Consider the following 27,274-nt stretch of genomic DNA (forward strand, 5'->3'; position numbering starts at 1 on the left):
TGGAGCTCGGCCGGGGGAATTTATAGAGGGAGAAGCGAGGGCTGAGGAGAGAGGGGCGTAGTACTGGCACTAGGAGTGGTAGATAGGAGTTGGGGCTTAATAATTCGTCGTGTGGGGAGCCACGGGAAAGCGATGCTGCGTGTGTCGCGCTGTGGATTGGTCATCATCTGCCGGTAATAGTGATCGATAATCAGAGTAATCGTGTGCTAGTTTTAGATAATGGAAAATGAAACGGGAGCAGGGTAAAAGCGACCGAGGGAGTGAGCTTGAGTGACATGCTTACTACGCACTGTAAATCATCTCCAACAGAGGCGCTAAATTTTTCTGCGGCATCGAAATAGGGTTTTAACGCACGCAGAAGGATGAGTGCTTTTTCAGGCGCTGCAAAATTTAGCGTGCCGCTGTAGCGCTTCACCAGATGCAGTAAAATTCAGCGCGCGCCCAGCCACCGCTTGGAAAAAAATATGAAACGACACATACGGAAACATTTACAGTTCAAATTTATAGCATAGTTCAAGCCCCAAACCACAAGCAAGTTCATACGATGCTAAATAAAACTAGATGAAACGATGCTAGACTACTCCCCGTCTTTCTCGGTAGTGTAGTCCGACAACGTAAATGCATCGAGTCACCGAGGATCTTCATCGTCCCATGTCGACGCATGTCCTAGGTCGATCTGGGCTTCTGCCAGTTCCATCCGCGCACACTTGTCCCCCCGACGCACGGCTCGCTCCGCCCTCCTCTGCGTCCAGAACTCATTCTCGGCGGTGACATCCTGCGGTAAGCGCTTGCGCAACACCGCCATGGTGTGTTCGTCCACCTCGACAATGAGGAGGGGGCGCTCCCGCCTATGTTGGAGGCGGCGATCCTCGTCGCTGATTAGTCACGGGGAAGGTGCGAGATCCTGCGTCAGGCGTGTCCGCACTTGAAGAAATTCATCTGCGGCCGAGGCCGCCTGAGGCGCCACGCCGTCGTGTCGTATGCGCCGGCGGCCTCGTGGGCGGTGTCGAATGTTCCGAGCCCGAGGCGTGTATTGCCGGAGCGGATCTCCGCGTAATGCACGCGGAGGGGCGGAGGCAGACGCCGCGGTAGCCCGAGCTACTCCGGGGACGCGGTGGCATGGCGAGGCGCTGGAACCGATGGAGGGAGAAGGCGCGGCGGCGCGGGGCGCTGAAAGAGAAGGCGTGGTGGGAGAGAAGTTTCTGGCGGTTGGCGGGCGCAGGCGCGCGGCTCATAACCCAGTGCGCTGGGCGTCGCGCGACAAAACTACCGCGCGCTGCCGCTTTTTCCCGCGCTCGGGCCAATTTATTTCGCGCGCCAACTTTTCACGCGTCTGCTGGTGCGTGTCGCACGGCCTCTCGCGCACGAAGCTGACGGTTTTTCCAACGGCGCCAGTTGGAGATGCTCTAAGCGGGTGCTGATCTCCCCAGATTAACAGCACAGTGCCGTCTTTTGGCGACAAGGACGCACGCACTACACTAGCCGGACGGCCATCGATGGATGCTTGTGGCGAGAACTGTGAAATTCCCGCGCACTTGTAACTTTTTCACCGACGCAGATGGCCGCAACAGTATTACATATTACTAGCACGTACGTGCAGCTAGTGCACACAAAAAAGAAGGCTGCTAAGCTTTGACAAGTATGTAATATTACATATGGGCGCATGCATGCACGCACGCGGCCAAAGTTGAAAGTGAGTGCTATAGCTAGGTCGGTAGGGCATGGATCATGGAGCGACACAGATGGCTCGACCGATCAGCTACCGCCCGAGCCGAGAGTTCGGGACGCGCAAGTTACCACTACCACCCATGGATCGGGTCAGGTGGAGCTTTAGTTTAGCCTAGCCCATGGGACGGGTTGTGTCTGTCGGCCTCCGGGGTCCGGCCGGGAGACGACGAGCACGCCTAGCAAGGCCAAGCTGCTTGACGTCAACCAGACCCATGCACGCACGCACGCTCGCGCTGTACCTTTCTTCGAAAAAAGTTTGGCGCGGCTGCATGCCAGATATCCATTCCCAAGTGTGCCGTGCCACACGCTTTGTTTCATATCGCGCGTAAAGTATGCCTGTACGTGTGGATAGGGCGATCGAGCAGCCGACGATCCATCCAGCGACCATGTGAAACATCCTCCCGATCGACCGCTGAGTGATTTGACCGGCCAGCGCGTGCGTACGTACGTACGCGTGTTGGCGTGGAAGACGGGTGCATCGTCCGTCAGCGGCCAGGAGGTTCCTTCCTTACGGCCTCTTCTTTCTTCTGTATATCTAGTAAGTATAGTTTACCCCTACCCCTTGCGGCGCATCGATCTGTCCACCTCTGGCGTGCGACGACGACCCGTAAAGCTTGTGTGAACAGTGTGCCTTTTGCGCGACACGACGGATCGATGGATGGGTGGCGCGTCCTAGCTAGGCAAGGGACTCGATCAATGGCGGCTACATTTTTTGGCAAATATATCTCGCAGCATTTGCGTGCTCGTGTACCTGCCCTTACTAAAAGAGTGGCATGGCCAATGGCCGGTTGGCAGCTCGGCACGCAGGTGTTCCACTGCTCCAAGGAACGCAAGCACTCGTGCTGCATGCATAGCCGAAAATTAATGAACAATAGTACAATTACAACACGCGGTAGTACTGTTTTTTATCCAAATATCCATGCATGCATGCGGGCGTGCATGGTCAAACACTATCAATGGAGAAACTTTACAACTACGGTGCTCTGCAGTCTGCACGAGTACAGACCTAACGACCAAGCTGGGAGAAGAAGAAAAATACGAAATGGAAGGACAAACTAAATAAGTCGCCCTTGATCAGCCGTCGTCTTCAAACAGAGAGCTCGATATCAGAAACTGTCCTCCAAAAGGCCGCTCTAGGTTATTAAGAAGTTAGGCGCGTACGTACGTGTTACGTGCATCGCCTAGCTATATTGCCCCTATGCATGGCTAGCTTATCATTTGATTTCGTTTTCAGTCGTACGTCTCCCGCTTGCTTTCGTCTTGGAAAATGTTGGCTCCTCCCTTCCAAGTTACTGCTGCGTCCATACCCCACGCGACTGCTTGTGCTATGTACGTGTTGGCGTTCCATAGGCACCCCATCCACCGGACAAAGACAAACTGCCGTACAAAGTCCAACCACACGATGTTGCAAACTCGAGTACGTTATCACATGACCAGTACAATTTCCCTATGAAAATAAACAACTGCATTAGTCATGTGTTGATTAATTAACTCGCCACACACAATTTCTTGTTTGGCATTTTTTTTAAACACAATACATGAACGCCCATCCCTATAAATACATCCACACAACCCTATCCCCATAGGCATCTCCAAGAGATCGAGCCGGCAGATCTCGAGATTGCAAAGTCGCTACATGCATCTCGTAGTCGACGGGCACATCATACCACCGAGAAAATAGCGACAAAGAGACTGAAAAAATCCAGGAAATATACAAACATCCATGTCAAGTTTAGAACGTGAACCCAAGTGGCCTGGTTTCACCACAAGGTACATAACCATCTAAGCTAGGCTTATTTCACATTTACTGTTTAGTAATTGCATGTATTAATTATTCCTACTCCTACTATCCTACATGTTCATACCAATTTTAGCACTAATTACTTGACACGACTTACCACCGTACTAGTTCAATGTTATGATATGGATCCCCCGGAGGATCTAAGCAATGATAAGTTATATATAAAGATAATTATCTTTTTGCACTATCAAAATTATGAAACACTTGGTGGACAACCACTTAAAAACTTCCAAAAAATGCAGTTATTTGAACTAACCATCGGATTTCAATCCTACGGCTCCTTCGTTATTCTTCAACCTAGCCACAACCATCCACCCTCCTGACCAACCTAACAAGATGCCACGTCGTTCATGAATGCCCCGTTACCGCGTCATGTCACCGACCCAACTGCCACCCATCGTCACCCCGACCATCCCTCTAATCCTACCACGCCTCTAAAATCTTCTCTGGCATCGCGAACCTCGCCTCCCCCACCCCAAACCCATGAAACTTCCTCCGCTCCACATCGTCATCGTCTCCCGCTCGATGAGCCTGAATCATGAACTAGTCGCACGGTCTACAAACCAACCTAGAAGTTCACGATTTTGCAATCACCTATAGTTCTCAGGAGTTTGGAAGCTTTAATTTTCATATATAGATAACTTCTATGTGCACCAATTCGAAAATAAAAACCGGACATGCACTAGTGGTATTGAGGCAATACTTTGCTGGTCTTTTTTTACCAACTTTGTGCGGTATAGACTTTTACCTTTGCTGTCACTGTGAACCATTTTCTTTTCTTCGAAAAGGGGCGCTTTATCACTGTGAACCATGGTGAAAAAAGCTAGTTGTCGCATTTGATGATTTGATGTTCCCTTTAGAAATTGGCCTGAGTGCGGATCAGTTTAGTCAGCTAGCTTTGAAGTAAGCAGTGACCAGTATTAATTCCTTTTTGGCCGAGTGACGGATTTGGACGTGGCTGAGACATATATTCGCGGCCGGCGTGCGAGCACAGGAGGCGCCAAGGGTGTGTGTGGCCTGGTAGCGTGCGTGACAACGACCTGAGAGAGTGAGAGGATGGCGATATATTGCACATCGATCCATCGGAGAATTGTTTCCTTCCCCACATGAAAGGTGCATGCACACGGATGTCGCAAGTTCCAAACGATTGCTGTGACTTGTCACTTGTGTGAGAATACATGTTGGTTTTGCAGAGGAAAGGCCTCACAATCCATGATTTTGATGCTAGCAGCTAGCCCATGGATGTCAAGTCGAATAGGTCGATTTCGCTTTCATTCGCAGGTCAGCTCTACCCTGATAAAAAAAATTGTAAGATTTCCACCTTTTTTCTCTCTCTCGTTTCAAAGTCAAAAATTAAGAACGTGTAGAATTTATGTGCACTCATCATCAAAAAATGAAATAAAAACAGTACACGTAAAAACAGGGTTGACATCAAACGGGCCCGGATCGATCGGCGAGTGTCTGCTGATGGCATAAGACTAGCACTCGAACGTCAGTTAATTTACTCTATCAAATCAAGATCTGGTCTGGCGCGGCCCCAATTCCGCGCGTGGCACCATCTGAGGAACAGCAAGATTCGACGTCCGTCTTGGAAACGGAAATCCCCCCTGCACGATTAATCAACACCGTGTCCAAGTGATACGTACGACCAGCTGCATGCTTGTGTACGCGTGACCCACGTACATATAGAGACGAACAGGGGACGCACGGGCAGTGAACACGACTGGCGAGAGTGACGACAGCCTCACTCACTCGCCACCATGAGAGAAGAGAAGAGAGGAGACACAAGGACGACGTGGGGGGCCGCCGGAACCCGATCGAGCGAGGAACTACTGGTAAAGACTAGGAGTAGATAAGAAAGGCAGCGCGCAATTGGCCAAAGTGGACACTGGCTGTGGGTCGCCATCGGTGGCACATGGGACGCGGTCCCGGCGTCGCCCGGGGCCGTGCGCGGGGGGGGGCTCGCCGTGCCGCCACGCGTCGGCCGCTGCGGCGCGTCCGGCCGCCCCCCTCCCCCTCCAAATCTCCTGTTGGCGCACCATCGGAGGCGCAGGGGCCGGCGCAGTCCCGTCCCGGCCTTTCCGACGAGAGCGACGTCTCCTCTCTCTCTCTCTCTCGCTCGCTCGCTCTGGCGGACTGACGCATCCTATCCACGCCAATGGATGGTGAGCGCCCAGCGCGCGGGGGCACAGGACATGCCGCGTGCGTGGCCAGTCAGTCCCACTCCTAGCTACAGCTGCTTGCCCTGCGCGCACTAGCCAGGGGCCGGCCGACCAACCCAGACAAAAGCCGGCCGGTCCAGCGCGCAGGGCAGCTCTCGCCGCCTGCCCCCGTGCCGCCACGCCGCGCGTCCATGCGTGTGCGCTGCATCTGGCCCTGCCGCTCGCGCGCGCGCTGCCTGCAAACGAAATGCAGCCTGGACCGCCGGGCGCATCAATCGCACAAAGCCGCCGCCGGCGGTCGTACGTACGCAGCGCAGCCAAGTGCACCAGATGTCAGCGCCCTAGCATACGCAGCAGTCGCGTGGAATGGGGGTCCGGTTCCAGCTCCAGCCACAGCACCCGTTTCCGTTTGTGTTGCTTTGCGGTCGCTGGCTCGAGACGTGTCACCCGTTCCCTCTCATCGCCATCCATCGCGGCTAGCTAATCCCAAGTCCACAGGAGATGGACAGGAACCTTTGCTCGACTCGGCTAGCTCATCGCTTTCGCAAGGTGCGCACGCGCACACACACACGCACGCACGCATCGCGCATCGCATGAGTGAATCGCACGACGGATCACCGTGCATTTTTGCCTTTATTACCGTCGTCGTTTTGCCTTTCTATTTCACGGAAACAACAACAAGTGACCAAAGTAGCTGCATGGCATGACTAGCTATCCCCTGTAGGGGGTTGCTATACCTATACGTGTACATATTTTTTTTCGTGAAAACACATGTACATATATGGTCAGGCGGTCTCAAAGCTGCATATCAGCGATGAAGCCGTGCCGAGCTCAGATAAGAAGGTGATCCGTTATTTTTTTCTTTAACTGTGGTCATCGACGGAGTTATATACACTTCTGGGGGGCTGTGGCCCCTCCAAGATATAGAGAAAACATTGAAGATTTTTTTTCCAGAGGTTAAGATTGAAGAAAAAAGTAGTCATTAGCCCCCCCCCCTCAAAACAATCATATTTACTGATTAGCCCCCTCCGCCGTTCTCTGCTAGCTCCGCCACGGGTTGTGGTGGTGCCGGGGGCAAATGACGGGCGTTTATGCCAAGCTCAGAGATGTTTTATTATTTTTTCAGTTTTCTCATATCTGTCGTTACATGATTTGTATATTGATCTTTATAATATGAATGAGACACATATTATTACCATATGAAAAGAAAATATATGATTAGGCACACCTGGGTCCTCCTAGACTCCTAGAGAAGACAATTCAAAAGAGCGCGGGGCGGGATCTAGATATAGGTCGAGCTGTCACGTATACATGTGCCGATAGCATGGGTGCATAACTAATTGCTGCGGGGAATATGAGCAGTACACTTTCACTTGTCTTCTATATATCCGTCAGCTGTCGAACGGACCGCGGTACTACGTAGCAGTTGATGGCCTTCACTTTAGGGTCCTTGGTTGATTGCCTTGACTTGGACTATTCAATGGGTGTTTTTTACAGTCTACTATAGTATATTCAACTTCTAGTGATTGCCTACGTTTATTTTTCGGTTTTCCTAATTTTCTGTCTTGTGAGTTTTTGTGTGTGTGAAAACAGTGAGTTTCTTTTTTACAAGTACAACTTTTGTTTAGTGAAACCTTTTCATATAGCTGCATTTCTTAATTCTTAAAGGGTGCATGTTGCCTATTTTACTAAGCCGAATTTATATTATTTTTATAGTCGATTTAGACACAAAAATAAAAACAATCAACTTAAAAATGTACATTTTTTAAGGGAGACTTTCTTGGTGGTAAATTTCTCCGCAGAGTTAAGCATGAATATACATGCTGGTAAGAAATCATTGGAGGTACTCCCTCTATTTGTGAAAAGAAGGCCAGTAAAATTTGTCTGAAGTTAAACAATGCAAAATTTGACCGAGTTTCTAAGAAAACTATCAAGAACTACGGACCAAATGTAATATCATTACATACACAATAAAACATATCTATATTGATCTGGTCGGTATTGTATAGTTGTTGATGATTTTTCCTACATCACATGGTCAAACTATGGACCGTTTGAGGTCAGTAAAATTTATAGACCTTTTTTGTAGACGGAGGGGATAATTAAGATTCACTGTAATCATCGGTACTAGTAGCAACTAAGGTGCACGACTACTACCTTGCGCAAAAGCCTAAAGGAGGCACTAGGCGTGCGAGAAAGTATTGGCAGCGCTCAAAAGTAAGATGTACGTAGCACGCAGCACCCGCGGCTAAGCTTAAACTCTTACGTACGAGCGAAGAATCGTTATACTATTCAATTTCAATCAAAAAAGAAGAGAAAAATGGTCATATGCGCTTTCCAATCCGGTAGGACGGTCGACACGCATTGAGAAGAGAGAGGTTGATTGACGCCACACCGGTATAGTCCAAATCTAGCCCGCCCTTTTACGTCCACAATCAGATGAAGATCACTTAGCTAATCAGAGCGTGCATGGCTCGCACATGTGTCTGCGCTTTGGGCAAATCACCTCCGAGCCTGAGAGCAAAGCCCAATTAGCCGTCACGTGGCTCGTACTACGATCGGGATAAGGTTTGGACCTGCGCGCGCCGGCCTGGTCGACTGCCCAAAGGTGGCGTACGATTCGTCGGCGTTTCACGTGCAGCCACCCCCCATGGTTGCCAACCTCGCTCCACGTCGACCGCCCACCGGCCAATCAATCAGGCCACCCCCGTGGTTTGGACGCCAGACAAGGATCACCGATGTGGTCGACCACACCAGTGCTGATTGATTAGCTTTGCTTAGGGCACGGTTATTTCCTCCACAAGCTTCACTTAGCTTACACAGTAGCCAGCTTTGGACTTTTCATTTTGCACCTCACACTAAAGCCACAAAGTCTAGCTACCTTCAACAGCTTTCAATTTTACTCCCTTCGTCCGAAAATAATTGTCCTAGAAATAAATAAAATAGATTTATCTATAACTAAAATAAGTCGAGATATATTCATTTTAGGGACAAGTATTTTAGGACGAAGGAAATATTTGCAAAACTAAAGCCTTCCATTATCCAAAATCGACATGTTTGAGGGGTGTGTGTGTGTGTATGAACAAAAACCTGAGAGCTCTGTCGACGCACCGGCCGTTTGGAATTGGATGCTAAACTAGTAATGCGGGGCGGCCAGTGATTCCTTGTCACATGCCTATGGCTACGGCTATGCCCTCGTAGTTTGGCTCCCCTTTGGCATCACGCACACCACGCAGAATCGCTCAATTATGCACTTAACTAATCAAGGTTGGTACTACTCCATTGGCTAGCCAGAGCTGGCTCTAGCTTTGGGCTTAAACTATGCGCTGCCACTGCCATCCTTATCTCAGACACCTCCCGCTCCTGTTTCCCCATCTCCAACTTGCGGGATCCCGACGCCATATGTTAATCAGCCCGCTGATCACTCACTAACAACACCCCTAATCAAATCGAGCGAGGATTACATTACACCATGGTGACCACCCAAACCTAATCTCCTCGGGCCACGGCTAGCTCTGACACAGGCTCGCCTACCTCGCCTAATCTAACCACGCTTTCCGGTCGAACAAGCGGTCAAGGCTCAACCTCGTCGCAATTTGCAGCAAAAGCTTTGCTAGGGCTAGGCCTTAGTAGGCGCTTTGACGAAATCAAATCCATTTTACGATTTGATTGGGCAGCCGTCTCCTGGCGTGCATGTGCACGCCGAACGGGGCAGCAGGCAGCAGCGACGTAGGGTACGCACACTCTTGGCCCTCCTCGAGGGGCGCGCGCGTGACAGTGCGGGCTTGATACGGCCGATCTCCCCCGTGGCCTTTTGCGCGATAGCGCCACTAATCGCCAGGGTTATTTTAAAAGGCCTCCTCGCTTAGGTTAGTATAGCTAGCCGGTCGCTGCCCTCGTCGTTTCCTCGCGCGTGCAGCTAGCTAATTTCGCGCCAAGCTTTGCCATCCATGACCGACCGACCGATCGCCGTCGAGTCAGTCAATGTGTCTTCCCCAAGCTTGGTCAATTGGTCAGGACAAGGCACGCCGCTGTCACAGTAGGTGGTTAATTATTACCGCGCCAAAAAAACCTATTGTATATCTCTGCAAGCGCCAGAAGACTAGCTAGTTAACCGAATCCGAATTCCGAAATATGTATGTACTGGTACGTCTCTCTGTGTCCGCCGTAACATGTCTTTTTGTCCATGGCTGCAGTTTTGAGATCAGTACTCCACAGAGGGAGACAACGTACGTTTCAACTTGTGAGAGGCCCTCCACCCCAGGCTCCACCTAGGGCGCGACACATGTGTGCGTAATTAACCTCGGTACTAGTAGAAGCGGAGGAGCGCGGCATCGCGGCAACAGGTGTAAACTCGATGCTTTGTTTCTCTACTGACAGCAGCGCTAATGCCAAGTTTAACCGGAATCATGGCCGGCCATCTTGCGTGCATGCTTTCCCATAAAAGGCGCCACATTTTAGGGGAGCGCGCGCGGCATCGATCCATCCATTGGACGGCAAGCGCTCGAAGCTTCACCCCCAAGGCTGGCAGTGGCAGCTAGACTAGAACCAGCACACATGGCATGCTTCGGGCCATGATATAGTTTGTTAGGATTGTGCTCTCTCCTTTTCTCCTCCCTTAACCTAATGTCTAGAGTGCAGTAAACTAATCCCAGTTGCATGATAGTAAAGCTTAAGCACCAACCACTGAATCGGGCAAAGGATGAGGCTAGCCCGCTCCTAGGTAGGGGACCAGCGCGCCGGGAAACATCCGGACAAAGCCTCATTAGCGCTAATTAAACAATCACGTTAGCTTTGTGGAGCTCAGCTTCGGCCACACCACAAGCGCTCCTCTGTCATTGCGTGTCAATGGCATGGGCTCGTGTTTGCCGACCTGGCCCCTCCGAAGAGCGACACGTGCACCGGAAGGCGCACCGCCCGTGTGAGCGGAGCGAGCGACCCCGGCGCACGCACACCGAGGATGCCGCCCTCGAGGAGTATGGTACGCATTTCTTTTGGCAAAATGATTTGATTCCAATGTTTAAGTAGTGCCCCCAAGTGTAGGGTTAAAGAAAGGGGTTATGTGCGAGAGAGGTTTAAGGAAGGTGATCACGGCCACGGCGAGGCGAAACGTGGCCATCGTGCCGTGATTAGTTTAGGGAGGGACGTGTTTCTTAGTCACTCTAGTTGCCTAATTAACAACAACTTGATGAATGGATGGATGAAAGGTGGTGGAACTTTCTTGTTGGTACGGTTAGCTTGTTTGTTTAGGGGTTCATTTCTCTAGGGAACAAACTTTATCTTGTGATTTTGCCATACAAGGCAAGTGTGTGACATAAGGGCTGACGAATGCATCGTTGCCATGTCGACGCAACAATAAGCTCATACCTACATTTAGGAGTCAAAAGAACAACCATAGAAATGGATAATTGTCATCATCGTTTGCGCACAGATACGGGTGCAAATAGTCAGAAAACCACACCACACTGCTTACTGTATGATGTGTGATGTATGTTGTATGTGGTATATATACATGCATGATGGCCAACCGATTTTACACTCCACAATACAGATGCTTTACATGCAATTAAGAAAGCAAACCACACCTTGACCATGCACCATGTCTCACCATTTTGTACAATCTATAATGTACTCACACTACAAGTGACCTGACACCAGTCACACCACAAAATGCACTGCCAAACCAACTGCCATGTCTGACGGAAGGTAAACACAAGATGAGCAAGTTCAGAGACCTAACTACACCTCGCTGATCTCTGAATCCTCTGAAGCGGGAGACCCCAATCTTATATCGGCTCTCATGTTCTCCTCGGCGGCCTTGGGCTGGCTGCCAGCCTGATCAAACCTGAAGCAGCACCGTAGGTGGTCGTTCACGATGCCGGCGACCTGCATGAAGGAGTAGACCGTCGTGGGGCCGACGCACTGGAACCCTCGCCGCATCAGGTCCTTGCTCATAGCCTCAGATTTGGGCGTCTTGGTGGGCACTTGGCGAGCGTAGCGGAAGCCGTTTGTGATGGGCCTGTGGTTCACGAAGCTCCAGCAGTAGTTGTCGAACGATCCGAATTCACGAACTACCTGCAGATAGTCATTGGCGATAGCGAGGATATTATCAGTACTGCCAGAAGTTGTGAAACCCAAGGGTCGATTTTGTTCGAAGAAACCACTGAATCTGTTTTGCCGAACGGATACTATACAGGTTGCAAAATAGTGGTATAATTCATGAGTAGCATTAGTCCAAGTATCCAAGCAAGAAATGATAAGTATAGCATATAGTGGTGGTGGTGTTCGAGTTATAAGCATTCGGTTTGAGAACAGTTCGAACAGTTGTGTACTTATGAAAAGCAATTGATGACTGTATATTACAGTACGATACTAATACTGATGCGAGTGTCACATTGTGCAGAATCTGAAACTCTGAAAGCACACAAGGTATGGGCCATATGGCCCATAGCAAATTCAAAGGCTTGTTGGGCTTTTATTGAGTGGGTGCGACATGGCTTCATTTTATTTCGAAAGAAGCTAGTCTGCTGTAACATTTTAGGGCTTCTTTGATTCAAAGGATTTCAAGGAATTTTGGAGGATTGAAATCCTTAGGAATTTTTACTACGTGTGTTGTTTGATTCATAGGATTGTAAACCACGGGAATTTTTTCAAAGGATTTATTTGCACTAGATTTCATAGGAAATTTTTCATCCTCTCAAACATCTTTAAAAGAATCCTATGTTTTTCCTATGCACAATCAAACACTCATACGATCCTATAGGATTCAAAATGACATGCCACTCTAATCCCATGTTTTGGAAATCCTATGAATCAAAGAGGCCCTTATGATTGGTTGGAGGAATGAGAATGATAATGATTTATATGTCCTCATTCAGCGATAAATTAGAGGAAATTTTGTAAATATTCATTTTACCATTTGAATTCACCATAAACAAAACTTGCCTTTTGAATTTGCTTGGCGTTTGCGGCCACAGCTCGCATCTTTTGCTGTGACAACAACGTGCTTCCGTTTGACTTGGACAGCTGGTTTATCTTCTTGTCCGTGCAGTCACACACGGATGCATTGTAGAAACCATCAATCATCTCCCTGAACTCATCCCTCTTGCTCAAAATTACAGGCCAGGAGAGCTCAGCTAAGGCTTGTGATAAGGTGAGCAGCTCAAACAGCTTGCGGTCATCGTGCACCGGTGCTCCCCATTCTTCATCATGGAATGCAACGTAGAGGGGTTCTACAGAAGTTATGTACCATGCATCATCAGAAGTTATATGTGTAAGTTTCAAAAAAAGAAGAAGTTATATGTGTACTGCACCCTCATGGCGTGCGTGCTCAAAATTGAGAAATCACATGCTTGTGATAACTGATAAAGTATATACTTCATATCATGGAGTTCACAGATCAAAATTACGGACTCTAGGGAACAGTGGAAACGTAACGAAACGAAGCAGGGAGCAATCGAAGTTTGTCACCAGAGTTGGCCGTGATCCAGGAGCACCTCCTCTTCTCCAGCTCCGGTGAGCTCCCACACGCCCCCCTACCACCATTGTGCCGCTTCTCCTCTGCTTCCGCCTTTGTGCTTGCCCGCGTCTTGGCTCTTGCTGCCTTGGAATAGGCCGCAGCAGGGCGAGTGGTGCGGATGCGCGGGAGCGCCGGCAAGCCGCTCGCCGGAGACTCCGACTTGACGCCCGGCATGTCTGAAGTGCCAACTGATCGACGGAGCTTGCAACGATTCGGAAGCAGGCGCATGTAGATGGACGCAGACCTGAAGAGCGAGCGGCTAATGAGGGTTTTGAAACGAGCGGCGAAATGACGACGGATCCGTTACGCGGCCACGGAGTTGGTACTCGTTGTTTCGGACTGGAGGTCGCCGTCGGGTGCGGGTGCAACGGCCTCGGCACGAACGAGGGTGGCCGTGGCTTGGCCCCGACGCCTCGTACCGTTACGCGCAAGCGTTGCGTTGCCATGCACCGCCCCACTACCCACACGCACACCCACACACGTAGCCGGACCTCACCTCCCTGTCGCTTCCACCATCCGGCTTGCGCGCAGCGCACGTCCGCACCGAGCCGGCTCCTACGTGGTTCTCGTCGGCAGCAGCGACAACGGCTTCTTCTACTCGAAGAGGGAATACGCATTCTGTACAAGGAAACGGAGAAGAGTGTACACACAACACAAGGATGCGGGCACAAGCACCAGTATCTTTCAGCACCAGGGAATCGTTTTGCTCCAAGAGGATGAACAATCTACATCCAAATGTTCCCTTCAAGAATGGACCAGGGTTCATGTTAGATCGACAGACCAGTCACTAAGACCTTGAGCACAATTCAAGTTTTGGTGGCAACTTTTGATCACTGCAGCAGGGAACAGAAGCAGCAGCGGGATACAGTTCTGTGGGGAACGGCACTGTAATGTGGATCGTCCTTCAGTCAAGCTTAGAGACTAGTTCAAATCGAACCTACCAACTTTTGACAAAACTGCACCTCGTTAGTTGCCAACTTGCCATTCCGTACCAACTACGTAGCTACTAGTGGTAAGTGGTAACCAGTGTCCAAAATGCAGTGTAGCGCTATGCGAAATCCAGCCGCAGGTGTTCATCACCACCTGAAGAAGCAACAAGGCATGATACGGTCAGTTAGTAATAAGAGTCTAAACACAGCAGTGTAAAATGCGAGGCATGACTGGGAATTATAAGAGAACCGAAAGAAATTAGCTATTTACAGAAAACACACGAGACATAATGCTACAAGACAAAAGCATTACATCGATACAGCAATTGTTCAACTGTGCATACCATGCTCTTGTCTAGTAGTATCAATTTACTTCTTTGAAAAGTACATTGAATCCTGGAAATGGAGCGGCTCGTTTCCCCACGAGGTCCATCCGGAACCCAATTCTCTTGCAAAAAGCTCTATGCACCTTGGAGGCTTCGGACCAGGAATATATTCTGAAAGAATTTCTTTTGCAGGTTAAGGATTGGCCATAAATCATACTGCCACTATAAAAAGAGCCGCATTGCATTTACGACAGGACAGATGCGAAAAAGGGTTTCCCCCCGCTTTAGATTATAAAGCAACGTTCAACCGATACAACCAGCTTGCTGGGGCCGCAGTACAAACAAGCCCAAAAGAAAAAGAAGAGAAAGAAACAAGAAGAAACAAATGCCGACGCCGGCAGCTCAACTAAGCAAAGATGACCGACACCCGCTGCACCCACCGGAGAAGAACCACCGCCCGCCAAGCACTCTGAAGCCTCGCATACCAAGCAACATCTTCATGAAGAAATGCGACGACAACGCCGCTGCTGCCCGGACAAGTCCTAGGGTTTCCCCCGATACGCGGATGGCAGTGGGGAAGGGGGTATCACCAACGCCCCTCAGGAGGGTCCCGCAAGGCCCATGGGCGCAGCCGCGCCGGTGGCGAACGAGCCGCCAGAGATTTCTCCCGCCCCGAAACCACCACCGCCACCTCAGACAATCGGAAGCGCACCGCCCAACATGCCGCCCACCAGCCTGTGCCACCACGGATACCACACCATTTTCACCGTTTCACTTAGGCCACCAACACGAGACCTGGAGGTAGGATGAGAAGACACCAGGCTCGAAGGCAACCGCAACGCAGCCGACAGGAGGGAACAACCTCCACCGAGACTTGCCAGGCCACCACCGGCCCGGCCGGACCCCAATGGGTCCGGACAGTCCCTGTAGCCACGCTGCAGCACACCGGCCGCCGGAGCCACCTCCACCGCAGCCACGGCCCCCTTGTCTCACCACCAAAGAGCCACGCCGTCGCACCCCGGACCGCAAGCCCGCCCCAGCCCAGATGGGGCCCAAAAGGGCCCAGATCTGGGCCGAGCGGGCGCCGCCGGCCAGCCGCCCACCGCGCCGCCCCGCAGCCAACGGCCACGCCGCCGCGTCGAGGGAACCCGAGGCCCGCAAAACTCCCGCCGGGCCTCACCGCCGCCAGCCGAGCAGCACCACCGCCAGGCAGGAGGGAGCCCCGACTCCCCCTCCAGGCGCACCGGGAAGGGACGTCCGCCGCCGCCGGCGCCACCCGGGCACGCCGGAGGCGGCGAAGGAAGATGAAGGAGGAGGGGGGCCGAGACGGGGAGGAGGGCAGGGGGGCAGCGGCGGGGAGGAACCCTAGCGCGGGTCGCGGGAGCCCCTCGCTAGCCGCTCGACAGGACAGATGCTTCATTGCAGATGATTAACTAAAAGATAAACAGGACATAATGTGACAAATCACAGGCAAGGATACTCTGAAGAGGAGGTTTCCTTGAGTGTGCACCCGGAACACTCATAATTACTTGGCTGCCTTGTAGAACCTTAAACTTCGATCCTGACTCAGCTTCTCTATTCTGCCAGGAAGAAAGCCAGGAGACCAGAATATATCAATTTCAGGGTACACAGTCCAGATCAAACGTTGAATTCCAGAAAAAAAAGGCAAATAATCTAGAGGAAAGAACTCACAACGTTGATGTAGCCAAGAAGGAGACACTCATAAGGCCTGTGATGGAACAAGTCTAGATCGCCAATCAGTGAACCATCCGACTTCACCTGTGATTTGTTGAGATTTCAGGACCGCATTGCACAAAAATAATGACACCATTGTAAAATTACTAATGTGTCAATTAAATCATTGTTATAAAAGATAAAAGGTTGCACATGGATATTAGCCGCAAACCTTCAGCCAATAAAACTCCGTGGGGTCTTTGACCCCCCAAGATGGAAGCAATTCTTCCTCAACAAATCTTCGCAGTTTCTCCCGATTTGTAATCCACAAAACCAGAAGAGCTCCAGCTGGATGTGCAAGTTCTTGAACTGGAAGATACAACAAATTTCTATTGGGAAGTGTAGGATACCTAGGGCATACATTGTTGAAAAAATGAACTGCAATTCATAAAAATGCCTAGCTGGCCATGCACAAATGGGATTATTACATTAAAAAGATGACAACAATAGAGAAGAATAGAAGATGGATCCGTTTTAGTCCGAGAATATTTAGTTTCCATGAAACTACCAACAAGCATATCCCCAAATCGGGTTTTATTACAGGAGAACATGATATCAGCACACATGGTTCATGGTCAGTGAATCATAAACATCCGTAAATAATAGGACACCACAAAATATACATATAAAAGAAGGCTTCAAGAAATAAGAAAAGCTGTAATTAAAAATGCAATATATAGGAATACTGCGAAAAGAAACATGCATTTAGGTCAGATATCAGATAGCTGTTGTAACCTTTTGCTTATCAATAATATGGCCGTATGCATCTTTCTGATGCAGAGGCCGGGGCAAACCCTCTTTTCGAAAAAAAAGGTCAGATATCAGATAGCTGTGCTAACATTCAAGCATAGCAATCCAGAGTTTAACTAGTTAATCCAAAGTTAACAATCCAGTGTAGTCTAATAAGACACGTCACAAATAAACAAAAAAGAGAAATACAGGAAAGTCAGCCATCAATAAGCCCGGACAATCTAAAGTTTTGCTTGCTTGGCAGAAGAAGAAGAAAGAAAGAGTTAGCTTACGCTTCTTTCTGGCGAACACATCCATTCTCCCAAGGTGGGTCAATAACTATAAGGTTGTACCCTATATTAGGATTATCTGGAGACAGAGGACATCATCCACAAAATAAACGAATTAAGCACATCTGCCAATACAACCTTAACAAGCACAGCAGGATCAATACAACATATTAAAACATTTGTATGCTACATTCACATACCAGGAATGAGATCACGAACATGTGTGAAGTCAGTCTTCAGTTTATGTATCATCAGCATCATGCCAAAAAGATAAAATAAAAATTAAAGATGGACTGTTCACTTAGATGAAATTAGGTGAGACACCTGCACTAAAGAATGATTAACTCACCATCATGAAGCAACTTCCTTTTGGTAAAATATAAAGTCTACTCTGAAATTCTCCTTCTGCCTCATCGTTTTCTTCAACACTGACTATCCTATTAAATAATGGACTGGATCTCTTTTGGACATTGCAGGTACCTAAAACATGGTAGAGAAGGACTTTATGCACTTATGCATCATACATACCTATAATTCTGTAAACATGGTCATCAAGAAGTACTCGTACAATTTTTGGTTTGATTATACCTGCCTTGACCTGACCAAGAGGCTTCTGAAAGCAGATAGTCATCTCGTAGAAAGGTGCTCGCCATGAGGCCCCAAGCTCAACAAAATTGTTCTCAGAACTAGTTTCAACATTTGGCAGGCATTCATCTCCCTTGATCATCCCCGGAAGGAATTCCAGTAGATCTTTCGTCTCGAGGAGTGAATTATGGGCCCTAATTAGCAAAGGCCTTGCTTCCTAGCAAATGGAACACCATAAGAGATCCAAACATTACATCAAAATACCTGTAGAACACTATTCAGTACATTTCTCTACCAATTGGTATAGGCAGATTATGACCGTTTCACGAACACCTAACAAGACACCAGATGTTAATAACATAATACTCTCTAAAAATCCTAAAAAATGGCAATCCCAAATTTCTTGTTTGCTGATGACGTATTAAACTGTTTCTAGTTTACTAACGTTCTTGTTACTGATGAGCACAAGCCTTTTCATTGGAATATACTACTATTAGAAGAAGTAAAACATCAGTACCCCCGCAAAAGAAAAAGTAAAACATCAGTAAATGAGAAAACACAAATGTAAACCAATGTGTCAGATCGTCACCTGGTGCCGCGCTTCTGCGATCCGCTCCACGGCGTTGAGTTCCCGGGGCTTCGGCTGGCGCTTCCGCTTGCGCTTCTTCCGGTCGGGAGACGGCGCCGTCCCTTCGCCTCCCTGCCGCGACGGGCCGAAGCTTCGGGAGTAGTACGCCGACGGGACGAGGCGGAAGCGCCGGTAGGATTCGCCGAGGAGGCGCACCGGGTCGACGAAGGCGGCGGGAGAGCCTGCGAGGCGGTAGATCCCCGTGGCCTCCAGCGACCGGAGCTCGTCGGAGGCGTCCATCGGAGAGGCGCCGCCGCGGCGAGGGGGTTTGGGTCGGGAGGGAGCGTCGGCCGCAGGGTAGGGGTTTAATCCCAGCAGGTTAGCCCGTGGGTCCCACTGGCCAGAGAAACCAGCGGCCTGCGAACTGGCACTCTGGCAGTGTCGCCGTCCACAAAATAAACGGAGCGAAGCAACCAACCAACCCCCCGCGAAATCTTCAAACCCCACCGCGACCGCCATGCCAATTTCGCTGCTCCTCTCCGCCCCCCTCCCCTGCCCGCCGCCGCCTCTCCTCCGCCACGGCTGCCGGCGGGTCCCGGCCCCCCTCCGCGCCGCCCACCTGCCTCCGCCGCTCCGCGTGGCCCTCGGCACCGCCCGTGGCGGCGGTGGCGGGCGGCTGCCCGTCGAGACGCGGTGCGCGCGGGCGGCCGCGGCGGTTGGGGTTTCAGGGGGAGGAAGCGACGCTGAGAGTGGCGCTGGCACGGGGATCACCGCGGCGGCGGCGGCCACCGTGGCGCTCGCGGTGATGAACCGGGTGCTGTACAAGCTTGCGCTCGTGCCCATGAAGAATTACCCCTTCTTCCTCGCGCAAGTTCTCACGTTTGGGTAAATTTGATGCTTCCATGGACATCTAAGCTCAATTCCAGCAAAATTTCACACTTAGTGCTACATGCTATTTATATATAAGAGTAATAATAATATAATGCATGTGTAACTTCTTTTTGCGCATCCTTTTTGTTACACTGATTTCTGTGAAGTCAATGCACAAACCGATTTTCTAAGTGCTCCTCGTGTACTTGCTAATTTCTGCAGGTATGTTGTAGTCTACTTCTCAATTCTCTTTGTAAGATATCAGGCTGGTATTGTCACTAAAGAAATGCTAGCGCTTCCAAAATCACGCTTCATGTTAATTGGACTGCTAGAAGCGATGGGTGTTGCTTCAGGCATGGCTGCTGCAGGTGATTACTGACAGTGATATTTGTACTTTACTTTCAGAATTAAGTATTTCAAATGCACTTTTTAACAGCTACTCCCTCCATTCCTAATTAGTTGACTCAGATTTGTTCAGATACGGATGTATCTAGACATGTTTTAGTGTTAGATATATTCATATCTAGACAAATCTAAGACAACTAATTTGGGACGGAGGTAATACATTACTTGAACCATGGTTTCTTCACAATTCAGATCGTAACTAAAATGAGTTCTGTATTTGCATTTTGCCGATGCTCACAGCTATGTTGCCTGGGCCATCTATTCCAGTGCTGTCTCAGGTACTATGTTTTTATTTCGCCTGACAGGCCTAAAATTCTCCACATGTTGACTTCTGAGTATTTAATATCCTTTGCCAAGTAGGAACATTCTATTGTACTGCTTACATCCAATCCTGTATTAACTTGGTGCCATATATACCCCATCTTTGTAATATCCTGGATTCGTTTATTATTCCAATTTTCTTATCATCCCTCTTAAGGTTGTTCTTCTGTTACATATCTCAGTCCTTTCAACACGTACTACTTTGATAATCTTGTTACCTGCAGTGCCAGGTTTAATAGCTGTGCATAAAGATTAGTACTTCCTTTCGGTGATTTTGTGCAGACTCGGTACTCTTAACACACTTGCTGTTGTTTTGCAGTCTTTTCTGGTATGGCAGCTTATTTTATCAGTCATCGTTTTGGGAAGGAAATATAGGGCAAACCAAATTCTTGGATGCTTGCTTGTTACAACTGGAGTAATTCTATCAGTAGTAAGGTATGAATTGGAACATCTAGCCTTGTTTGGACGACTAATTTATGTACTTCACATCACTATTCTCATAATTTGAACTGATTTGTTTCCAACTGTCTGTTATATCGGGCATCACATATTCATTGGCATTGTGTATTGGACATGTTCGTGTAAGCTTCTGATAAGGTGGAATTATCAGCTGCTAACTATTTATTGGAGCACCTTCATGCACTGGAATGGTATATTGTAGAATGCTGACAAAATAAGATTGTTATGTGACATATTTTAGGTTCCATCCACTAAAAGAACGCAATATGACTAGAATTTGTTTTGGAAAGTTATTAGCACAAACCCAATCAACTCATACAAAATTATAGTATTTCTTTCTGCATTCCAACTTCTCGGTAAAATCAAGGGCATAAGGCTAGGACATTTTCTGGCAGTTTTCTAACATGTAATTTTTCAGTGACATGCAGCTAACACCCTCTTATCTGTATGTGAAGGTGCTGTGGCTGAGTACTAGCACTTGCACTTGATTAACCCCTTCTATTGATTACTTAAGCATACATTGTAGTCAGTCATCCAAGGCAAGTGGGGTAGATGTGTCTTTCTGTAGCAAGGCTCACTGCTTTAGGCTCATGTACCAGATACTTCTGATAACCATAAAACCTTATTATAATTGGAATAATACTCAAAGGAGCTTTTTGTGGTGTGATCACCTATATATGGCTTGCCTCTTGGGTGGTTTGGTAGCCTTGTGTCCTCATCTGATCAACCTTTCAGATGTACAGTTAGTGGTCGAGACAAAATGCACAAATAATGAACCAAAAGTTCGGAAAAAAAAGTGCGGACTGAGAAATGGCCATGGCTTTACGCTGATAGGGTAGTACATGGTTATAATGTTGCTAATATGATGATTGTGGAATACTTGCAATTTATGTGTTGATTGGATTTTGAGTATTTCCTGGCCATGCTTTTACTTTATGAATGCAGTGGAGCAAACGGTGGTTCATCTCTGTCTGATGTCAAGTTTTTTTGGCCAGCAGTTTTGATGGCTTCATCTGCATGTCAGGCTGGTGCATCTATAATCAAGGTTGAGTGGACTTGCTGGTGTACCCCTGATGAAACTTTCAGTTATCCCAACTCTAAATCTTGTTATTACCGTGGCAGGAATTTGTTTTCATTGATGGTGCAAAACGCCTTGAGGTTCGTAATAAAAATATTTCAGGAAATAATTAATGTGAATATTCGCTGTACCTATTTTTTCTTCTTATTTTAAGCTATTTCTGAGTTGAAAGCATGACGGCCTTAGTTCTCTTTGTTTTTACACAGGGAAAGCGGCCTGACATATTTGTGGTCAACTCTTTTGGGTCAGGATTCCAGGTAAGCTTAAAGTCATCTCTATTTTAAAACATTGTAGGTTTAATAGCCACTAGTGAAAAGAGAAATGCTACTCAGACCGTCTTGTTTGGTATCTTACGATGCTATGGAGTTTTCTCATGGTTGTATCCTTAGTCACTCAATCCATTGGCTTTTCTCCTATTTGTGCACTCCAAATCTGCTATGTTGAACTATGCAGGCTCTTTTTGTTTTGCTACTCCTGCCGTTTCTCTCTAATTTGAAAGGCATTCCATTGACTGAGCTCCCTGCATATGTAAACCGTGGTGCTGCATGCTTTCTGAATGTTGGTGGTGGTAATCTGAACGGTGAGTATTACCCATAATCGTAGTATCTTCAGATGCTAAATAGTTGAGCATTGCTTGTACTCCGTATACCATGTATTACTTCAAATCTGTTGTTGGATGGAGAAAAAACCTTCCCTAGAATCTTTCCACTAATAAGTATCGTACTTTTCTCATTTACTTGGACAAATTGTTCGGTTATGAATGGCATACACAAACACAACAGTCGCTATATATAGCAGTTCATTATGTTGAAGGGCCCTTGTTTGTCACCTTGATGCCTTGACCACTGATTAGTAAAAGCTATACGTCAATCTGAGAGGCTGCCATTCGAAATTTTCCCTAAAGATACCGTAATCATGTGCTGATGTTTTGAGTTTTCAGATTGTCCTGGAGCCCCTTTGCTACCACTGCTCTTCATAACTATGAACATGGCCTTCAACATTTCTGTGCTAAATCTGGTGAAGATGTCTACAGCACTGGTTGCTTCGCTAACAGCAACACTAGCAGGTTCAGTAACAAAACACACTCCCTCTGAATAGTTTAAGAAGCACTATGATGGTTCATACTTATAACTACAAGGCACAGGTTTTTGTAGTTTAGTTAAAAGTACCAGGATAAAGCTGTTTGAAAATTGAAACATTTTGTTTGGCATGCAAATCATTTCGTAGTATTGTGCTAGCACATATGCCCTGATAAGTACCTAGCGCATGGCACGTGCGTGCAAATACACAATTAGACATGATTCTTCTATGTGGTCAGTCCTATTCATTTTTTACTTTCTGATTTCTTCTTCCGCTGCAGTACCTCTTTCGATATACGTTCTGTCACTTCCTCTTCCATACATGCCTGGAGGAACAAGTTTAAGCACATCCTTTTTGGTCGGCGCTGCTGTCTTGGTGCTTGGGTTGCTCCTATACAACCTTCCTCAGAACTCAGCTGATCAAGTGAAGACAGAGTGATCAAAACCAAAATCACTCACAAGGATGGCAGCAAGCTTTTGATGCACCTTGATACAATACAAGACCGTGCATTTTCAACTGCGGTCTGCAGCACATGTTTGTACAGAACTTCTGAAGGGTGTGAGCTCCGCAACCTGAGAGAAATCTTTTCGCACAGGCAGGGTCTAATAAATTCTAACCTATAATGAACTCCCGGTGCCACCCACTCCACTTTAGCGACTCCAGCAACTAGCTTCAGTCTTTCTGTCAAAGAGAGCGCTTGGAAATATCAGAAGTTCGGTGTTCGTGTGGTTGCAAATCATCTACAGTTTTTATTTTTTTGATTCATAAGCCATATTTCAATGTAAAGGTTGTTTCTACTTGTGCGTCGATGTATTACCAAACGAAATTGCTTAGTATACCATGCACATCGCCATCAAGCGCAAAACACATGGGGTTGTCTACTTGTCTTGTCCATTTATCTCTGTCCAAGTACTGACGGAAAATGTTCATATAGAAAAATTTGACAAGACGGCTCTCCAATACTAGAATTTTTACTTGCGTCTGTAGTTCGTATACACATCTTTCTTTTTGAATTTCGCTGCAAATCAATGTCAGTTCTTTTAGAATGGCAAATTGAATGACCATGATGGCAAATTATGTTGTCGCGAAGATGACAATTTCTTTTAGCAAGCATGGTAAATCTTTGTCATGTTGAACTTTTTGCCAGGATTTGCTGTGCTTGCTAAGGGAAATTGCCACCCTCGCAACAACATAATTTGCCATAAACATTCCTGTTCATTTTTTTTTTTACCTTTTTGAGGGTTCTTATACACATGCGCACCCTTCCGGAAGAAAAATACAAGTTAAGTACACCCTGATATACATGAGGAGGAGTAGGTTTTTACCTCCAGAGTGAGAGCCCAAACTTGGGTAAACTGCTTCATGCTTTCACTCTGGGCTTTCCGGCTAGTCGCCGCACTCTATCGAGGGATCTGCCGGATTTGACACCGATAGTTGTGCGTTAGGCACGGGTCATGCTAGTCATAACGGAAATGCAGATGGGATCCAACATCAAATGCGTCGCTTTTCGCTCCTGGATAGATCTTTGCTTTTGGGGCGATGAACTTCATCACCAATTCAGTTGGGCAGATCGAACCCATCGACACCTATGTCCTAGGCCAGATTCTCTTCTTCAGGAGCCTGGAATTCGTCGTTGATTTGCGGCAAGCTCTCCCTCTGTGCCCTGGTGCCTTGCTCGACACAGGAGCCGGAGTCAGTCTTTGTCAAATGGCAAAGATATTGCTAAGCTGCCTGACTTCAGGTTGTGGAGCCCGGGAAACGTAGCCAGCGAAGCCCTGCAAGAAAAGATCAAAAACTAAGGACCACTAAAAAAATTACATAGAAAAGCAAAAACTAAAGAGGAGACACTTGCATTGCTTGGAGGTCGCTCAACTGAGAAGACCGGGAATCGAAGCTCTTCTAGAAGGCGGGAAGTTTCCCCCTTGAAGGTTGAAGGCAACATCCCTTGGAGTGACATGTCTTTGAAGAACCCGAATAGAGTCTGGGTATAGTCTCCGACGATAGCCACTCCGGTCAGAGTCCGGGTACACTCCCTGATGATAGCCACTCCGGCCAGAGTCCGATTACATTCCCCGATGACCTATCTTCGGAACTCTTCTGGAAGGTCGTGCCACTCCGCCTCTCTTCTATTCTACATATAGTTCATTTGAAGACATTGTGCTCCTCGTCGACAATAGTCGTATTGCGACATTGCCTAACCTGACGACTGAGCGTCGCCCGGATTCTACTATTGATCCCACTGCTCCACTACTCCAACCTGAAGACGAAGTTGTAGTTGCATCAACTTCTTCGCCAACAGCTTATGGGAACGCTTCGTTGCCCACTTCAACATTTTTGGTCATTGATGACAAAGGGAGAGAATAATGTGGTTTAGTCTTCGTGAGTTTTATATATGGTCGGGTGTTAAGTCTGCAACTCTCGTTCTTAAATTGATCTTATTGAACAAGTTATGTAGTTCTCAAACTTTTGCTAAGCTTAATTCTTCATGCTCATTATGTTGATACGTCCATTTTGCATCATGTTTTTCTACTTTATTAATTATATTTTGGGTCTTTTATTTCACTTTGTGATACTATTCTTATGTCTTTTATCTCTTATTTTGCAAGTTTCACATGAAGAGGGGGATTGCCGACAACTGGAATTCTGGACCGGAAAAGGCTACACCAGATATAATTATTCTGCACAACTCCAAATGACCTGAAAAATTTATAGAGTAAAAAATATTGGCAGAAGAAATACTGGAAGGGGGACCACCAGGGGGCGCGCCCACTGAGCTTGTGCCCCCGGTAGGCCTCCGGTGCTCATCTTCTACTATATGAAGCCATTTGCCCAGAAGAAACCCAGAAGAAAACTCTCAGGACGAAGCGCCGCCGTCTCGAGGCGGAATCTTGGCAGGAGCACTTCTGCCCTCTGGTGGAGTGATCCCGCCGTGCAAACTTCCCTCCGGGAGGGGGAAATCGAAGCCATCGACATCACCAACGATCCTCTCATCGTGGCAGGACTAATCTTCATCAACATCTTCACCAGCACCATCTCATCTCAAACCTTAGTTCATCTCTTGTATTCAATCTTTGTCCCAAAACCTCAGATTGGTATGATACATCTCCAACGTATCTATAATTTTTTTATTGTTCCATGTTATTATATTATCTGTTTTGAATGTTTTTATATGCATTAGTATGCCATTTTATATTATTTTTGGGACTAACCTATTAACCTAGAGCCCAGTGCCAGTTTCTGTTTTCTCTTTATTTTTGAGTTTTATAGAAAAGGAATACCAAATGGAATAAAACTTCCGCAATGATTTTTCTTGGACCAGAAGACACCCATAGGACTTGGAGAGGGGGGCAGAAGGTTCCCGAGGAGGCCACAAGCCTGCCAGCCGAGCCCTAGCGGGGGGGGGGGCGCCCTGAGGGCTTGTGGGCCCCTCGGAGGTCTTCCAACCATAATCTCTGCACTATAAATTCCCAAATATTCCCCCAACATCAAAAGCATCCACCAAAAAACTTTTCCGCCACCGCAAGCCTCTGTTCCTGTGAGATCCCATCTTGGGGCCTTTTCTGGCACCATGCCGGAGGGGGATTCGATCACGGAGGGAATCTACATCAACCTTGTGGCCCTTCCTATGAAGCGTGAGTAGTTTACCACAGACCTACGGGTCCATAGCTAGTAGCTAGATGGCTTCTTCTCTCTCTCTCTATGACAATGTTCTCCCCAATGTTCTTGGAGTTCTGTCCAATGTAATATTCCGTTGCCGTGTGTTTGTCGAGATTCGATGAATTGTGGATTTATGATCAAATTATCTATGAATATTATTTGAGTCTTTTCTGAACTCTTTTATGCATGATCAAATATCTCTGTATTTCTCTTTGAATTATCAGGTTGGTTTGGCCAACTAGATTGGTTTTTGTTGCAATGGGAGAGGTGCTTAGTTTTGGGTTCAATCTTGCGGTGTCCTCACCCAGTGACATAGTAGGGGTAGCGAGGCACATATTGTATTGTTGCCATCAAGGGTAAAAAGATGGGGTTTTCATCATATTGCTTGATCCCTCTACATCATGTCATCTTACTTAAGGCGTTACTCCGTTCTTATGAACTTAATACTCTAGATGCATGCTGGATAACGGTCGATGTGTGGAGTAATGGTAGTAGATGCATAATCATTTCGGTCTACTTGACACGGGTGTGATGCCTATAGTCATGATCATTGCCTTCTATATCGTTATAACTTCGCGCTTTTCTATCAGTTGCTCGACAGTAAATTTTTTACCCACCGTATGCTTTCTTTCAAGAGAGAAGCCTCTAGTGAAACATATGGCTCCCGGGTCTATTTTCCATCATATATTTTTAGATTTATAAACCAAAAAACCCCAAAATACCTTGCTGCAATTTATTTATATTTACTTTAGTTTGCTCTTTTATTTATCTTTTATACCTATCTCTATTAGATCTCACTCTTGTTCGTGACCGTGAAGGGATTGACAACCCCTTTTTCGCGTTGTGTGCAAGTGTTTGTTAGTTTGTGTAGGTGCATATATTAGGGAATTGCTTGTGCCTCCTACTAGATTGATACCTTGGTTCTTAACTGAGCGAAATACTTATCTCTACTTTGCCGCATCACCCTTTCCTCTTCAAGGAAAAAATCAACGCAAGCTCAAGAAGTAGCAGGAAGAATTTCTGGCACTGTTGC

The 27,274-nt window shown here is 47.5% G+C and overlaps 3 protein-coding genes across 4 annotated transcripts; 1 reads left to right on the forward strand and 2 right to left on the reverse strand.

Annotated features, from left to right (window-relative positions):
• Positions 1–11,131: 11,131 nt before the first annotated feature.
• Positions 11,132–13,604, reverse strand: LOC125552619 (probable GMP synthase [glutamine-hydrolyzing]). Its single transcript, XM_048716230.1, has 3 exons — positions 13,162–13,604; positions 12,637–12,923; positions 11,132–11,766 (listed from the first exon to the last, which is right to left on the reverse strand). Exons 1-3 carry the CDS (start codon positions 13,436–13,438, stop codon positions 11,431–11,433), a joined length of 900 nt encoding a protein of 299 aa, XP_048572187.1. The 5' UTR covers positions 13,439–13,604; the 3' UTR covers positions 11,132–11,430.
• A 288-nt stretch (positions 13,605–13,892) lies between these two features.
• Positions 13,893–18,890, reverse strand: LOC125552617 (methyltransferase-like protein 2). Of its 2 annotated transcripts, none has more exons than XM_048716228.1 (10): positions 18,393–18,890; positions 17,807–18,020; positions 17,568–17,698; positions 17,419–17,452; positions 17,222–17,297; positions 16,372–16,549; positions 16,161–16,244; positions 15,946–16,045; positions 14,484–14,648; positions 13,893–14,293 (listed from the first exon to the last, which is right to left on the reverse strand). In XM_048716228.1, exons 1-9 carry the CDS (start codon positions 18,888–18,890, stop codon positions 14,509–14,511), a joined length of 1,455 nt encoding a protein of 484 aa, XP_048572185.1. In that variant the 3' UTR covers positions 13,893–14,293; positions 14,484–14,508. The 2 variants fall into 2 exon arrangements, with proteins under 2 accessions (XP_048572185.1, XP_048572184.1); XM_048716227.1 differs by having other exon boundaries at positions 16,158–16,244.
• Positions 18,828–23,465, forward strand: LOC125552618 (protein CLT2, chloroplastic-like). The gene is made up of 10 exons (XM_048716229.1): positions 18,828–19,256; positions 19,464–19,609; positions 19,887–19,924; positions 20,287–20,402; positions 21,372–21,471; positions 21,549–21,584; positions 21,711–21,761; positions 21,958–22,084; positions 22,445–22,570; positions 22,865–23,465. The coding sequence occupies exons 1-10, from the start codon at positions 18,889–18,891 to the stop codon at positions 23,020–23,022; spliced, it is 1,266 nt and encodes a 421-aa protein (XP_048572186.1). The 5' UTR covers positions 18,828–18,888; the 3' UTR covers positions 23,023–23,465.
• Positions 23,466–27,274: the final 3,809 nt, after the last annotated feature.

This window comes from Triticum urartu, chromosome 4 (genome assembly GCF_003073215.2).
Source record: "Triticum urartu cultivar G1812 chromosome 4, Tu2.1, whole genome shotgun sequence".
NCBI lineage: Eukaryota > Viridiplantae > Streptophyta > Magnoliopsida > Poales > Poaceae > Triticum > Triticum urartu.